Source organism: Mesitornis unicolor, unplaced genomic scaffold (assembly GCF_000695765.1).
Source record: "Mesitornis unicolor isolate BGI_N332 unplaced genomic scaffold, ASM69576v1 scaffold4666, whole genome shotgun sequence".
Taxonomy (NCBI): domain Eukaryota; kingdom Metazoa; phylum Chordata; class Aves; order Mesitornithiformes; family Mesitornithidae; genus Mesitornis; species Mesitornis unicolor.
Window position 1 is genome coordinate 22519 of NW_010192842.1, and position 16359 is coordinate 38877.

Here is a 16359-nt window from a genome sequence, read left to right on the forward strand (position 1 = left end):
CTCTTTCCCCTGTCAGATCAATAAAAGATAAATACCTTGATCTGATTGATTTCCACTTAGGTATTTATTTGCAGTGAGTACATAGAATGTATCTCGGGGACTGTCTCATGTATTACATTTTTGGAAGTCAGTTTTTGGTACAGTGGTTCAGGTACTTTACTTGTCACACTAGTCACAGAATTTGAATCTAGAAATTGTTCTTAATGAAAGAAGTCTCACGCCAATTTAACATTCAATTTAAGTATTAATTTCTACTTAAAGCTCAGATTCCTGAAAGCTATGTGCAGCCTGCCACAGGGCTCTGATTCACTGCACTGAGTGAAAACAGAACATCCCTCACATGGACAGTTACCAGTCTCCAGCATCTGGAGATGCTCAAATAAAGGGACCTGATGCAGCTCTGCTTCTTCTGGCAGTATAGCTGAAGAAAAAAAGTGGACTTTTAGACAGCACAGAGGAAACTCAGATCCTACTTTACAGGTTAAAAAAAAAAGTATATATATATATAAAATCTTCAAGTGTTTCATATACTTCCCGTCAAAACCACTTTTTTCTCAGATTGGTCTAAGAGTGTAGCAAATGCCTAGGCCATTTAGGCCACCATTTACAGTACTTTGTGTGTTGATTTCATACCCTATTAATGCACTTATTTCAGTGTTTTCTTCAGGAATAAATGGGGCGTGGAAGGGGGTAAGACTCAAAATACAACAAGCAGCAGGCTTGACATATTTGATTGCATCTGGACAAGGGTTTTACTTTTTTCCCTAATAATTTGCTACGCTCAGCCTATCAGTCTAATCTATGTCTCTACCACCTCTGGTTCAGTCACTCTCCATGATGTACACCATGAAGCTTGTCATTAAACTGTAGTTGCATGGTGATGACACCAAACCTTGCCATACCAACTGACCACTTCTATGAAGAGGAAGATTCATGGAAGAGTTGGCCAAGAAAGAAACAGCCAAGACTACTTTTTCTGTGAAATAATTACTACAGAAACCAAGCAGATTAAAGTGGCAATATTTACTTCCTCTCCTCACCAGTGCCTTCTACACAGTCCAAAGACAGTACTGTTTGTTATTTTAAACAGAACTCAAGGCTAAGCTTGACAGTGGTAATTTTTATTAAACTACTGGTGGTGTAATAAGAATACTGTTACAAGCATAATTTGGACTTACCTGAGTGACTGGATGATGTTTTTCAACAATGACTGAACTAATGGGTGGAGCAACTCCCATCACTGCTAAACTACCACAGATTCTGGCTTTTTGTCCCATATCAGCTCGGCCCGTGATTCGAGCAGTGATGGTTCTTCCTGCTTTCTGTTGAGCTGATGTTATTACTTTTGCCATGGGCTACAAACAGATTAAGTATTAGTTGGTAAAAAATGCTAAACATAATAGTTACAATTCTCTAGTTTGTCTGCTTTATCAGCCATGTCCCAGCACAGAACATGAGATGTTGCAGGTAATCCAGTTATGTTATACAAGACTGAATTTGCTCCACCTAGTTACAACCTGGTTTATTCCATCTTTTTCCACGCTACATATGAGAAAGCATTTTGAGCAAGTGACTGCTATCCTGAAGGAAGTTTGGCAAAGGCTTAGTTGACAAAAATCAAGCAGCTCACTGGCCGCATACTTGAGTGACAACTGCAGGCACTTCCATCACCCTGGAAAGTCTTTCTAGCAGTGACATAGCAGGTGTAAAAAAGCTTTCATGCAGTAAAATGCTGCATCCTTCTCTGACTGCTGGTAGCAAACTGTATCAGATGGGAAAAAGAATGGAGAGCAAGGCCAAAGACAGTGGAGAAAAGTTAAAACTGACAGTTTAGCAACAAATACAGAAGAGGAAATGGAAGAGACATTTCAAACAGCAGGACACTAAAGCATATTATTTCCAGAACAAAATGGTGTAATGCAAAGCACCAATTGTTCCTGTTATACTACACTTCAGTGCATGTGCACTCTTCTATTCTTCATTTTGTCACACTCCCCCTCCAAAAGAAATTTAAAATTGCTCCTAACATAAATGGGTTTCTGTAACACTAATAAGGATTTGCAAGCTAGTGTCTTCACACAGATATGTAAACTGAAGTTTCCTCAACTACGTACTTGGGTTGCTCTGAAAAATGTGGAAATAAGAATACCCAAAGTAATATTTGTTATAATTATGTCTCAAAAAATGAAAAAGTGAATTTTAGCATGTTACCAGTTTTTGGGTTGATGTCACACCAGATCCTGCAGCTGTGCTAGTGATGATTGCTGGAGAGTCAGAATCTAGCCTGGTCTGAGAAGTGCTTGCATGACCCAGGTGGGTAGAAAACTATGAATGAAACCAGAGTTTACAAAGAATGAGTATAACTTTCTAGAAAAAACAGTTTTACTCTTTAGTTAGTTTTCTGACTATTCCAAATACCCTTCCAAATGTACCTTCTTTGCAGATACTTTATCTCTAGTTTTACTGTTTTCTAGCTAATTTTAAGAATTGTCTAAATTGGAGAAATTGTCTAAAAATTGTAGAAACAGTGTCAATAATATTTCATGCTATTAGAATAAAAAATCAGGAAGAGAGGCAAGCACATCTTCTCTGTTCTAAACTGTACTCTAGCATTAATTTGTTTTGCAGTGGCAATGTCTTCAGCATGACTCCAGGGCAGGTCCAGAACTTCTAAGCTACTGGATAGTGATCTGGCTAAGCTGACATGACAGGACAATAAGCTGAGTTCCCTCAGTGTCTATATATGTTACACTTTTAAAAAAGAAGCTTGAAGTCAAGCCAGCTTTTCTTCTTCTCAAGTTGTATTAAGCTCAGGTGTTTTGCAGAAATTTCTTAGTATCTTTTTTTCCAGAAAGAACCTTCAAAGGCAAATTCTATGTTTACTATAATAGAGAACAGAGCTTAATGAAATTACAGGAAGTCACAGCAGCTGTGCTCCAGTCACTTCACTTATGCGGTGCAGTCTGAACATACCAATAGGTTTCTTTTTACACCTAGTCTGTCTTCAAATTCCTTCAATTAATGGGCCATGGCATTTATCTTTAAAAAGCTCCAACCAAGGAAGTTCATTTTTGTCACTAGCAAATGCAGTTCTGTTCCAGCTCCATGCTTACCATGTCTTCCATCTGAAGAGCAGCTGCTGGTGGAGGTGGTGGTGAGGGTGAAGTACATGGTGAAGGAGGTAGCCTTCCTGCAACAATGGCACCATTATAATTTCTTCTACTTCCTACATCTATTATTAGAAACAGAAAGTAATGGGATGAGCACATAATTTAGCAAACCCTAAGGGGAAAAAAAGAGATAAGTCACAGTAAAAATTTAACTATTCCTTTGGGACTTCTGTAGAATCTAATTTAAATGATCTGCCTGTTTTTTATAGTGTGTGTATTTGGCCCTTCTTTTCAAATACTTGGAAATATTTTCCAAGGGGCTTGTTTCTGTGTTATGCTTCTGCATCACTGTGACACTTGTCACACACTAGTAGTGCAAAGAACTGAGGTTGTCTGTACTGCTTGCCAATACTCAATCCAGTGTGCAAAAGCTGCTTTTACACTAAAGGGTCACAATCCTGTTCAGGAAGAGAGCAGCAATACTGAACTTCTGTGAGGGCATAAGATCCTTAAGGGGCTCACAGTCAGTAAAATAAAATGGTTTTTAGCTTTCCTGAGAACACACTGCAATTTCAAGCAGCCATATAGATCATGCTGAGCAGTATCTCATCTTCACATACAATGCCTGGCCACATCCTAGCTGTAGGGCTGGGATGATCTACAGGCACCCTACGGCCCTCAGCTCCCCATACCAGCTGAGTAAGCTTGAACTTGTGTAAAATCCAGCCAGGATTCTTTCGTCTTGCAATGCAAACATCCCAGGGAGGTCAGATCTGCAGAGCTAGGCTCAATATCTCTTCCAAGCAGTTTCTGCCTTTTCCTTTAGAATACAAACTTCCTTAAAGGAAGGAGAGAGAGGTATCCTTATTTACTCTTCTGTTTCTGAAGCAGATGGTGTTAACAGCAGTTCCAGGACAAGGGAACTTTGCTCATACCGGGGACTAGAGTGACACCATGTGGTAGTTATGGTGGGTTTTTGTTGGTTTGGTTTTTTTTTTTCTTTCTTTTTCTTCTTTTTTCTCTTGAAGCAAGAAAAATATAAGGAAGGTAGTTCAAAACGGTGCAATACTTGAAGATTTCAAGAGTGAAAGTATGCCAGAATATGCATTTTGTACATACGTATGTACACACACATTTAGCTTAAGCATAGACAGGACCAATGCACAGTTACAGACTGATCAGATCTGGTCTATGTTACTTAAAAAAATAGTGTTAGTGTAAAAAATAGTGTTTTTAAGTAAAAAGTAATGAATTCTTGTGCCTCCAATGTTCCTTTAAATATGTAAAGAAGTTAAAATTAATATCGTAATAATAATTAAAAAATCTGTCAGTAAATCAGCTAGACAGATTTTAGACCATCAACACTGACACCGTATGTTATGAACTCATTAAGGTTGTGATACTTGCACACTATTAATAATGCACATTATAATGGATATTATATGTAGATTATTATTTTATTTTATGTATATGAAATGTAGAGTATAATTACCTAATAATCATAAATCTGAAAACGGATCAAATTTCACTCTTTTTTTGCAGTGACAGTAGGTGGCACTGCAGTGTTCATATAAATATACAATCACTGACTGACTGGCACATAGGTGTTTTAATGTCCACAGATTACAAGAACAGAACAAATCACAATATTCTAATCTAATGTTTTAAGTCCCCTGATGTCCTAGTCACTGTCCTGATGTCCTGGTCACTGTTCTGTTATATCTGAGGAAGAAAGCGAACAAACACTTGTACAACCATATTAAATAATTATGTCACTAACTTCATTAAAAGCATCGTCTGGCTGTAGCAAGAAAGAGACAGTGTGCCCGGGGCAGTGGAATAGGTGGTACGAGAGGCAGTGGAAGAAGATGTCAGGCATGGGACCGAGGACAACAGAGACTGTGAGAAGTTATGAAGCCTGATAAGGACTACAGTGACCACAAGAAATTAAAGTTCACGATGCTGGACACTCAATAAGTTGAGTACAGGCACCCTAGCATTGTCCAGCACAGCTAAATCTCTAGGTACTGTGCCTGTGTAGAGTATCAGATCCTGCTTCATAGTAAAAATCAAGCAAAATGTTCGGTCCATGAATCCTAGGGGTTAGTCATGGCAGCACTAGGTTTCAGTTTTCTTAATTTCCTTCCCACTTACTTCTTTATAGGTCTACAGAAACAATGCTTTCCTATTTCACACCAGTCAGCTACCCATCATTATTTGGAAGACCCACTGTCTGCTGCATGGTTTTGCAAAACAATAAACAAATATATTCTAAAGCTTCAAGAGTGCGTAGTTCTTTATTTATAACACAGGGAAAAATAAAGTACTTGGGCAACACCCTATAACTTTATTCCAATCTCAGTATGTTCAAAAAATCATCCATTCTTGACCTTCCCCAATTACTGACCTATTGTTTTTACTAGCACACAGCTAACTGCACTTAGTCAATGTCATATTCTAGTTTCCTAAGCAACTGCACAAGTACCACGTATGTTTAATAGGCTCAGACAGCTGCTCAGGTAAGTATCCTCTTACAACTTCTTCAGGTTTTTATTTCCTCTTCATATCTACACATTTTGGGAAGAATATCTCTGAAGTAGTTCAGAAACTTCTCGTTTTTATCGATTGATAATTTTAGCAACTGAAGTTACTTGTCTAAGGCCATTAACAACTGCTGCCAGTACAGCTGGTTGTTAAGCCACATGTACGGCTGTGACACTCCTGCTGGCAAAGCTATTTTCTCTTTCCATGTACACTGCTGCACCAGCGTGATTATGCCCCTACTGCTACAGATTGCCTCACTCTGAGGTGACTTCATTACATCAGTAAGGGTGTGCAGCTATTTCCTGTGTAGCTGCACAAGTTTTACGAGTTTGTTGCTGATACAATTACACCAGTGTTTCCTGTTCTGGCACAGAACTCCAACTAAATACAGAACCTGGGAGATTTACTTGTCCTTTTTGCATTAAAAGGCAAGATTAAGAAAGAAGGGAGAGCTGTCTGGGAAAAGCAGATTCATTGCACACTAAGATTCGAAAGAACAGAGAAGAGTTTTCCAGCATTTTCCCCTCCCGCCCCCATAACCTAGGTGCTGACAGAATTCTGGGCAATCTTCCACAGTATTTTAGGAAGTTGCCATCCATGACTTATTTTCCTGCCTTCAGTTGCAGGTTACCACCCTCACAGCAAGGCGGGATGAAAGGAACATGTTCCATCTTTCAACTACAGCAGTACAAGGTTCAGCATCAGAACATTTCTCAATATATTCAACAGGACCTTTTAGAAAAATACGAGTTTAACAAACTCTTATATTGCCACAACTCATACTACATTAAAAAAAAACCCAACAAAAAAATAGAACCAAAAAAGAAACCAACTCAAACAAACCAGCCCAACAACCTTCTCACACACACACTGTCATTTTATACTGACCAGGATCTGTCCTACTGTTCTTGCCCTGAAACATGGTCATTGCTTCCAGATTCAATGCACATACACCACGCATAAAGGCTTTCTTCATGGTGTCTTCATACTGTTCTCTTTCACTGTGCAGTTGCAGAATCTCAGCTTTTGTCTGTGCCAAAGTAGCAGTTAGCTATGAAAGAGAGTAAGGAAACAGCTGCCTTGTACTTCTGAGTGCAAACTACAAGCATATTCCTCAATTAACTTTAAAAGTCACTTACTATGTTATAGGATAAAATATTGTATTAATCATGATCATTCATCATAATAATGGTCTTCTATTTCCATTGTCTTCTTCAGTAAGACCTCAAAATGCATAGCCAATATTAACAGCATGCCCTTAAAAATCAAATACCATCCGTATTGGTGGGCAAATAGAAAACTCTCATTTCAGGAAGAGTCAAATTTACTTCACTTTTGTGTGCAGGTCAGCGATGTTTTACATCAGATGACGGGGAAAAAAAAAAGGTCACATCTAGAAACCATAGTATCGATCATAGTATAGATCTCCTTGTGTATTTGGGAGCTCTGCTTTTTCAGAAAGTCCTCCTGATTTTCAAGTTTGCTGAGAAAGAGACACTTTGGAGTGACAGGGGATGAGGGGACTGAAGGAAAGAAAGAATAAAAAAAAAGAAACCTTATTTTACCTCTGCAATTTTGGCTTCATAATCATTGGTGAGCTGAACACAGACATCTTCTGCCCTTAGCTGACAGGCTTTTGCTGCTTTTTCTTTCCAATTTTCCTCACTAAGAGAGTGCCATGCTGCCCATACTTTCTTCATCAAAGCTGTCCGGAATTGTCTGTCTGCTATTTTATTTGCATATTCCTTAGGAGAAAAATATAACCACAGCACATGCAAGTTCATGTTTCCTAAAAATTCAAGTACTCAAGAGATTGTGGATGACTGTTTTACAAATTATTAAACAGACCACAGTAGGAACACCTAAACTGAGTCACATGCGCTGCAGTGAAGTGGTACACAAACATCAGCAGCTCAATGCTTCTTCCTGTACATGTCAGGGAGTGTTACTGCCCCTAATGTGAAAAACCATGTTTGTGAATTCCTAGGTTGCACAAAACAGTGTTTTCACTCTTAGCTTAATGACACTTAAACAATTACCTCACATACATGGTGTAATCATATGTGTGAAGCCATTTCGTGGCTATGTGGCATGTTCTGATGCACTGCAGGGAAGAGATAAAACCTGCAGTCACAAAGACTGCAGATGATTACCATAAAACGTCTATCTTTTTAATAAATTTAGGCATAAGGATGCTTTAAAAAGTCCTTTAAAAAAATTCTATTATTTTACTCTATTTCAAAATAGTCACCAGAAAATATATTTCAGCAAGAAGTTACTTTTTCAGAATTAGAAAAAGAAAAAAGCCAAGTAAAAACCAGACTTCAAACTATTAGTAAATTCTAAGATGGAAGGGAAGAAAAAGAGAAAAGGCTAACTGGCTCCGCACATCAGCAGAGTTTTATATAGCATCAATGACCTTGAGTCTAGCCAGGAAACTGTACCAATGGACGAAGGTCCTTAATACAGCTTCTCCTTTTTAACAGCCTAGAATGGGAAAGGTTTGCAGTCCTGACATGGGATCCTTCTTTTCTGTCACTTTTTCTACTTCACTTAGTAGTCTGTTTACTGCTAGATGCCTGATGAGATGCCCAAAATTTTGTGTGACTAGCTCTTAGGTACTTAAAGTTTTGGCAATATGAGAAAAGAAGGCAAATGAAGTTTTAATTGTGACTGTGACTTTCCCAAAAATCATGATACTGTATCAGATCACTGTTCAAACATAATGTGTTTGAAATTTAGATAGAGATACCCTTGGCATCTACTTCGAAGCACAGATAATGTAAACTATGGTGATTTACTGTGAGCCGATCACAGTAATTGCAGCAATATAAGACAAGTATGGGTTTGATTTATTGTCCATCCTAGAGAGTATTCCGACAGTAGCGTTCCTTTTAGATTTGATGTTTTCAAACTGTTATTTGTCATTGTCAGACACATCAAAACAGAAACACTGTCATTTCTTCAAACAGTAGCAGGAACTGCAGCAACTCTGACCCTTTTGAGTTCAGAGGTGTCATTTGCATCGCATTTTTATTTTGTGCACATACCTCTTGTTTGGCTTTAGCATGCTGAATCCGCCACAGTGTAAACTTTCTCATCAACTCTATTCTCTCCTTTTGCCTCTCTAATGCTTGGGTCAAGCTAGTAATCACCTGCAAAAATATTTATTAACACGATTTCAATAGCTATGATCTCTGTTAGGTCAAATAGAATGCACTTTATGCACCAGTTGCTTTTCACTTAAAGCACTTGCTTTTAACAGATGCTTTCAACTACATCTTCCCCTTACTCTAATCAAGCAGGAAACAATAATAATAGTCCAAATCAGAAAATTCCTGTGGCTTCAACACTTATATTGTGGCATTTAAACACTTTTACTGTGCAATTTTAGGAAAAGTTCAACAGAATTGTTATTTCAACCTTCATCTACAGGCTTCTATGCTGCTTCCTTATAACTAAATACTAACGTAGCGTAAAGTCAGAAAAATTACTTATTTCAAAGACAATTTTGATAATTCAGGAAAATTTATATTAAAAGTCTTTTTTAGTACATTATTAGTTAACTGAAGTGCAAAGAAACTATGTGCAGAAAACTTATTCAATTGTCTGTACAGAATAAGCAAGCTAAGGAGTTGCTAAGAACTAGAAAAAGTCAGATTAAGAATTGTTATTATCTTTGAGATCATAAACATTTGAGAGGCAAGATGGCCTGCTGGACAGAGAAAGCATCCAGAGACTTTTACCATCAACCTCTGAATAGGTTTTAATGAGTATACAGAAATACCTGAGGTTACTTAAATTAGGTTAAATTAGGCCAGGCACGATGCAACTTGGGTACACCAAATAAATGAGTATTTCTTGCTGTTTTCGCTAACTTCTTAAGCTAGATTCTGGTATCAGTCATATCCGAGCAATTCCATATTTCCAGTTAATTTTGAAGTTATTGAAATTGTTGGTAGCAGAAAAGCATAACTCAGAGACACCAAATGTACAATCCTAAGAATTTGTACAAATTCCTTAGGATCCTAAAATAGAGACTCTTTAACATTTAGGAGACTGCTGTCCATTTAAAATTCAAGAAAACCAATCCAACCATTGAAAAATTAAAGGCTTTTAAAGTGTAGAAGCTAAGAGACTCATCTAAGCCAGTGTGATCTTCATGAAATAAATAAGGAACAGCAATAGATCCTAGATTTAAGAAGCAAACAATGCAAAACACATACATACAGAATTTTAAGTTCCCATTGGTGGTATGGACAACATTATTAGCAACAATGATTCTTCTACTTTACAGTCTAAATATGTTATTTACTTTTCTATGTTACGTGCTGCAAAAAGAATTTTTTTCAGAGAGACAAACCCAAAAATTCAGTGTGGATATTTTTTAAAAAGAGAGGAACTGTTTAATTTTGAAATTGGTCTACTACCTCATCTTTCCTGCCAATAGAGGTTTCATAAGTACGTAGCAACTCCTTCAGGTCTTCCAACTCATTGCTCAATTGTCTCACATGAGCAGCATGTTTCTCTTTTTCTTGTCTCATTTGAAGCTTGTGATGTTCGATCAGATTAAGCTTCCATTTTCTCAATTCAGTCAGAACATTTGTCTGAAAAGTTAAAGGGATAACGCTAGTGCAATTAGCAAAATTATTCCACCCTCACTAATCTTTTAATCTTAAAACACTAAGCAATTAAGGAAACATTAATATTTACAGTGATGCCTTCACTACACAGGCTGTTTATATCTATAGATATTACCAGGCATAACAAACTATTGAATGATAACAACTGAACATCCCTAATGGAGAGTTATTTCAAAGTTCTTGAAAACAGATATTCTAGTACTTATATGCAATACGCAACAACAAGACAAATTAAAAGAAACTACAGTTTCCCAGTGCAAACACACAGCAACTTGCTTATTCTACAACACACTGACATCTGTATATGATTTTAAAGGATTCCATACAAAATTAATACCTTAAGATTTCCACTCCAGAGATCAAGTATGTTTTCTATTTGAGTTACATTTTCATCAGGTAAAGTTAATTCAGTCACTGCGGTTTCATTGATTTCACTTGGACCACGTGTGGACCCTTGTGAAGAAGCATCTTCTGAAAGAATGGAGCAAAGTCGTTCCATATTGGAAGGCTTAGAAGGCTCCTTCACTGATATTGAGACTAAAAATAAAACAGAGAATAAAGATTGATAGTCTATAAAGGCTAACTGGTCTACATTCTGGATGGAAGTCAGAAGTCAGGCATTAAAAAATGTCCCAAACCCCAAAATATTTATGCCATCAGAAACCACCTTTCCCCAGGTAAAATGAACAACCCAATTCAAATACACGATTCCAAGATATGAGTATATTTAAACCAACAGTCCTATTGTAATGTTGGTTAAATGAAAACTGTACTTTAAAGAACAGTATATTTTAATGTAATTTCATTTATGATCACAGTAAGTAGCAAAAAAATAGTGTTTCCAGAAACAAAAAGCACCTATCTCAGTAAACACTTCTTGTCAATTGACATCTCAGGTCAAAAACCTAAAAACTTTTGCAATTTTCCTTAATGAGACTGTATACTTCTGAGGCCAGGGCCTTCGTGCACTCACAAAACAACTTGTAGGTATGTTTCAGTGTTGATATGTACCTTCATCCATTTTCTTTACAGCCTTTAATTTGCTCATCTAATTAGATTTTAAACTCTTTTGAGAAAGGAAATATCTACTATGAATTGATATAATGCCTGACACAATAAGGCCTCACTTTAAGGGTCTGTGGCTAACTATCACTGCAATAAAACTTAATCCATGTTCAGAAGCTAATGGTCATGCATTTGAGTTTCAACTGATGGGAAGAAAAAAATGGGCTATGAATAAAGAAGTTAATATTTAAGTAAACAGAAGAAATTAAGTAGTTTCATATTTAGTTATTCCTTACAGAAAAATTATTTGCGTTGACATCTGAATAAAAAAATTGGAAAGAAGAAGGATTAGCAGATTCCTATTATAACAACAATCAAGACAACTTAAAAAAAATACTCCACTTTCATAAATGGAGAGAGGAAACCTCCAATATATGAGTCTTCATTTCCGAAAATAAATATTGTCTCTACAATGGGTTTCACAGTGAAGCGGTACTATTTTTTGGTACAAGCATGAAGAGATAAGCTAAGTATTTTCAGTGGACACTGGAAATATATATATGATATAAGTAGGCTGAATTGCAATTTATGCACTCATGCTCCAACACAAGAAGGAAATAAGTAAGAACTGCAATGTAGAGCCAGTTATAACTGCTCTTTGGTGTTTCACCCAAGGTCATATATAACTACCAATCATAAAATTAAAATCAGTTTGAGCTAAAGAAGCCCCATCTAACACACCATTTCTCTAGACTAAATTCCCTATCTCCTTACGTAAGCAGAAGACCATAAAGAGATTATTTTCAATCTCACCAGTATATTAAGATCAGGCTCTAGCTTTTTGTTATTGTTTCTCCTGCAGATGAGAGAAATATTGCTTAGCTAATGGCAGAATATTCGTTGCCTGTAAAGATCTCCAAAACAGGACAGGCTAGACAGATAACCCAGACCCTTGAAATACATCTAATTTCAGTGATGAAGAACCTGGCTGGCCTTCCACAATACAAAATACTTGGCAGTGTTATTATTGTCAAGTATTCCCAGTTCTGTCCTTCACCATTTGTTCCCATCCCACGAATGTCACTGTGTTCTTCCTTCAATTGTGAAGTTTCTGTAAAATTCATGAAGGTTTGGTTTTATTTTTAAAGTTTTATTATTTGTTTGGATTACAAAGATATCCAACTTATACAGCACAGCTTGCAAGATATATACAAAGAAAAAAACAAAACAAAATGTAACCAATAAAAACACGATATTAAGATAGATTGACAACTGCCATAGTCAGAGATCGTAGTATTACAAGTTCATCACTCCCCTACCCTTAATCTTCCCTATGTACAGATTATTGTAACTTGTCTTCTATTCTTCTCTTTTACCATAGGATGTATCCTTCACTGAATCCACTAAGTGTATCTGTTGCAAGTTTATGTCATTATCTCATGTAATTTATTTTGGCCTTCCAGTACCGCAGTAATTTTATAGTTGTATACATATTAATTTCATGCTTATTCCTAATGCTCTCCTTCTGTCACCTCTATTCCTTCCATTACATTACATAATGCCATTCAGTTACACTGCACTAGGGTACCAGGGACATGGAACTATTTGGATATTATAAAGTATAAAAAAGTATTTCATTAAATAATCTCCACATGCATCTACTCTGACAAATCTCTAGACTGTATTCTTGTTTATAGTAGAGGCAATGAAATTAGCTGCTTTCCCAGATGTTCATTATCCCAACACTACCTGGGGTTCTGGGGTTTTTTTTGTTTTCCCCTTCTCCCTCCCCCCTTCCCATGTTCCTCTAGTATCTGACTTTTTCTACTTTTATTAAGTAAATAAACTCTACAGACTGTTCTCACACATGATCTGCAATCAGTGGCCTAAGCAGAGGGTAGCAGTTTGCTAAAATGTATAGTTTTGAAAAAACTCCTCTCAGAAGGTTAATGGATCAATAATGAGGACTGGTAGCCTGAAGAGAAGGAATTTTCCCACTGTTTGGGTATGAGTCATCATTACACACTTTTGCTACAAATAATTTACTGCTCCTTGAAAATTAGTCATTTTCAAATTTAAACTATGCAACTAGTAACAAGAACAGGAAATTAACTACAAGTTTCAAAGTTTAAAAGCATTTGGACATTGAATTGAATAGTACAGCATGTTTTATTCCAACTATTTTTCTTATTTGACTGGAAGCTTTCAGTGAAGTTATTATGTCATATCATTAAATTTACTGCAACAAATAGAGATTACCAGCAATTAGACTTCTACCATCGCAGTGGAAATGTTCACATCAATTTCAAAAACCTGAGAAGGAAGTCAAAATGCCAGACCAAATAATACTCCACAAACAGAACTTCATTTCAGAAGGCATCATGTGGCATTGGAAACTCTGTTGGTCTCAATACCAACACATGGAGAAAGGGGAAAAACATGGTAAGCTTGAGAAGCTCTGCAGAAGAGCAACCTTTTAGGTATTAACACTATACCCAGCACAGGCATGCACTTTGTTCTACAAAGTTATATAACACTACCCTGATAACTTATAATTTTGTTATTTTAACACAGCAACAGCATTAGAGCCAGACAGGGAAAGAACAAATGTCAGAGCCTGATTTTTTGTATGAACATGAGGCAATGTCAAAAGAACGGAGCTAAACAAAAAAATTAACTGGTGTTCAGAAACAACTCGCTAATCTATCCTATTTGATCAGTATCAGAGGTATAGTACTGAACTTTAATTTAATTTTGTTCATCCAAAGTCTTGTCATCAGTAATAGGAAAAAAAAGAAGTATTCTGAGGCCATTAACATTGTGATAAACACCACTGAGATATGCAATCACCCCCAATCATAGAATTACAGAATGGTTCAGGTTGGAAGAGACCTTAGAGATCATCCAGTCCAACCACCCTGCCATCCAGTCCAACACCTCCCACCAGACCAGGTTGCTCAAAGCCCTGTCTTATCTGGCTTTGAACACTTCCAGGGAGGGGGCATCCACAACTTCCCTGGGCAACCTGAGCCAGTGTCTCACCACCCTCACAGTGAAGAATTGCTTCCTAAGATCTAGTCTTAAGACTAGATTCTAGATCTACCCTCTTCTAGAGTTTAAAACCATTCCCCCTTGTTCTGTTGTTACCTACCTTTGTAAAAAGTCCTTCCCCAGATTTCCTGTATGACCCCTTTCAGGTACTGGAAATCAGTACTAGAGGTTATACAGAAGAGTTGAACAGATTTTGGTCAGATCTTTCTTTCAAAGTTGAAATAACATTTTTACAACTAGATTGTTTCAAGCTCTGTCTCAAGGAGATACAAGACATCTCCTTCCTAGACTGGTAGGATGTAGTGACATTTTTAACAGAAAACCTAAGTTTTGATAAAGCAGCAAAGTACTAGAAGTTTATTTACAGTGTGTAGTTAATAGAAGCATGATGGGGCCATGTAAATATTCATTTCTCAGTCTCTGAGAAGACCAAGAACACTACTTTTTTCAAGAATTTTTTAAATTTTGAAAACAAAAGACAAAATCTATTTTCACATGGTGCTTCCCTTTGCAAAGATAAAAATCTGAGTGTCTATAACTGAGAGGAAGACGCAGCTCCTTGTAATGAGCAATACATAATGAGCATCATGTGACCTACTCTAGTCCTATGTGACTCAGTCTAGGTGATCCTGCGCTGGCAGGGGGGTTGGACTGGGTGATCTTTCAAGGTCCCTTCCAACTCCTAACATTCTGTGATACTGTGACAAAACTGCAACACAAAATTTTGATCACCATCAAGTATAAGAGCATTTCTTTTCCCCATCCCATGACAATTAACTACAGCTTGCAAATGACTATTCTTACTTGGTAATACCAAGCATATTAAAAGATAACTCTTTTCATTTATTTCAAGAGAAGCGATCAAGGAAATGGAAATTTGTCCTCTCACTTCTATTACACATCTTTAGGCAGTAAAAAGAAACAAAGACTTCGTAGGCTGCATATTTGGGCCCAGGAAAAAAATAAGTAAGAGCATAACCCCTCTCTCAAAGTTAAAGAGAGACAGCAGACAGTGCTGGCTAAAATATTCTCTGCAAAGACAATCGAAAATGGAATATACAATCATCTAGCAAAAAATTCCACAAGTCTAGTCTTTCGAGTCTGGTCTTCTTTCTTATGAACAGCAGTATCACACATCACAAATATTTCCTTACAAAACTATGTTCCACTCAAACTGGGAGACAAAACTCTAAGCAGAGAGCTCACTGAGTCAAACACCTGAACTGGGATTTGCTCCATAATATAATTCCACATAGCTGGGTTTGAAATTTTCTGCTCCCCTTTCTTAAGAACAATGTCTCACGCTGAGAAAAGCTTCCAGCAGCTGACTTGAACTTCTCTACGACTCAAGAGTTCTGCAATCTTGAATCCTTGCAATCTGCTAGTGTGACTGATCAACAGCCTGCTACAAAGGAATAAGACTCAGAGGAGATGAGCACGATGCTTGTGAAGCCCAAGAAAGAATACAGGGAGTGACCACAGCTCTTGTAAAGAAAGCTGAGCTTAACACAGGGAGGTGTGGAAGGTGGCCTTCATTTTTTATAAACAGCTGTGGATCAAGTGTTTGTGTAAGTGGCCTTAGTTAATCAGAGGTATGAATGTGCTGCTGTGCTAGCCAGACAAGCATGTGGGAAGCGTCGGCTCAATCCACCACACTATAAAAACTGAGCAACCAACAAAATGAACTTTAAAAAGAGCAACGGTCTGGAGCTGCCTTTTAACTTACCTAGGCCTTCCCAGCAATCGGGAATACCCAGTGTCATGAGGGTTAGTGTGCAGAGAGCAGTAACAGGAACCATGTTTGTACTGTGATCTAACTGTATATTACAATTACTCTACCATGCTGTGACTGTTCACCAAGTCCTGCTCAGATTTTGGCTAACACACAGCTTACGCTTAAGCCCTGGTGTACCCTGGGAGTAATGCCATTAGGTCAAGGCAAGAGCCTCACGTAGGTGGAACACGAGGGACAGGAGGGCTACAGGTTATTATGCAGCTGTTACCAC

The 16359-nt window shown here is 37.4% G+C and overlaps 1 protein-coding gene across 1 annotated transcript in view; it reads right to left on the reverse strand.

Moving 5' to 3' along the window:
- The window catches only part of POC5 (POC5 centriolar protein), a 17035-nt gene extending 883 nt beyond the window's left edge, over positions 1–16152 (reverse strand). The window contains exons 1-9 of the mRNA XM_010187245.1: positions 16080–16152; positions 10635–10834; positions 10085–10261; positions 8705–8809; positions 7220–7399; positions 6543–6705; positions 3114–3232; positions 2212–2325; positions 1179–1355 (exon numbers count right to left, since the gene is read on the reverse strand). Of these exons, the coding sequence (XP_010185547.1) occupies positions 1179–1355; positions 2212–2325; positions 3114–3232; positions 6543–6705; positions 7220–7399; positions 8705–8809; positions 10085–10261; positions 10635–10834; positions 16080–16152 (1308 nt within the window). The remainder of the gene's footprint in view (positions 1–1178; positions 1356–2211; positions 2326–3113; positions 3233–6542; positions 6706–7219; positions 7400–8704; positions 8810–10084; positions 10262–10634; positions 10835–16079) is intronic.
- Between the last annotated feature and the right edge of the window lie 207 nt (positions 16153–16359).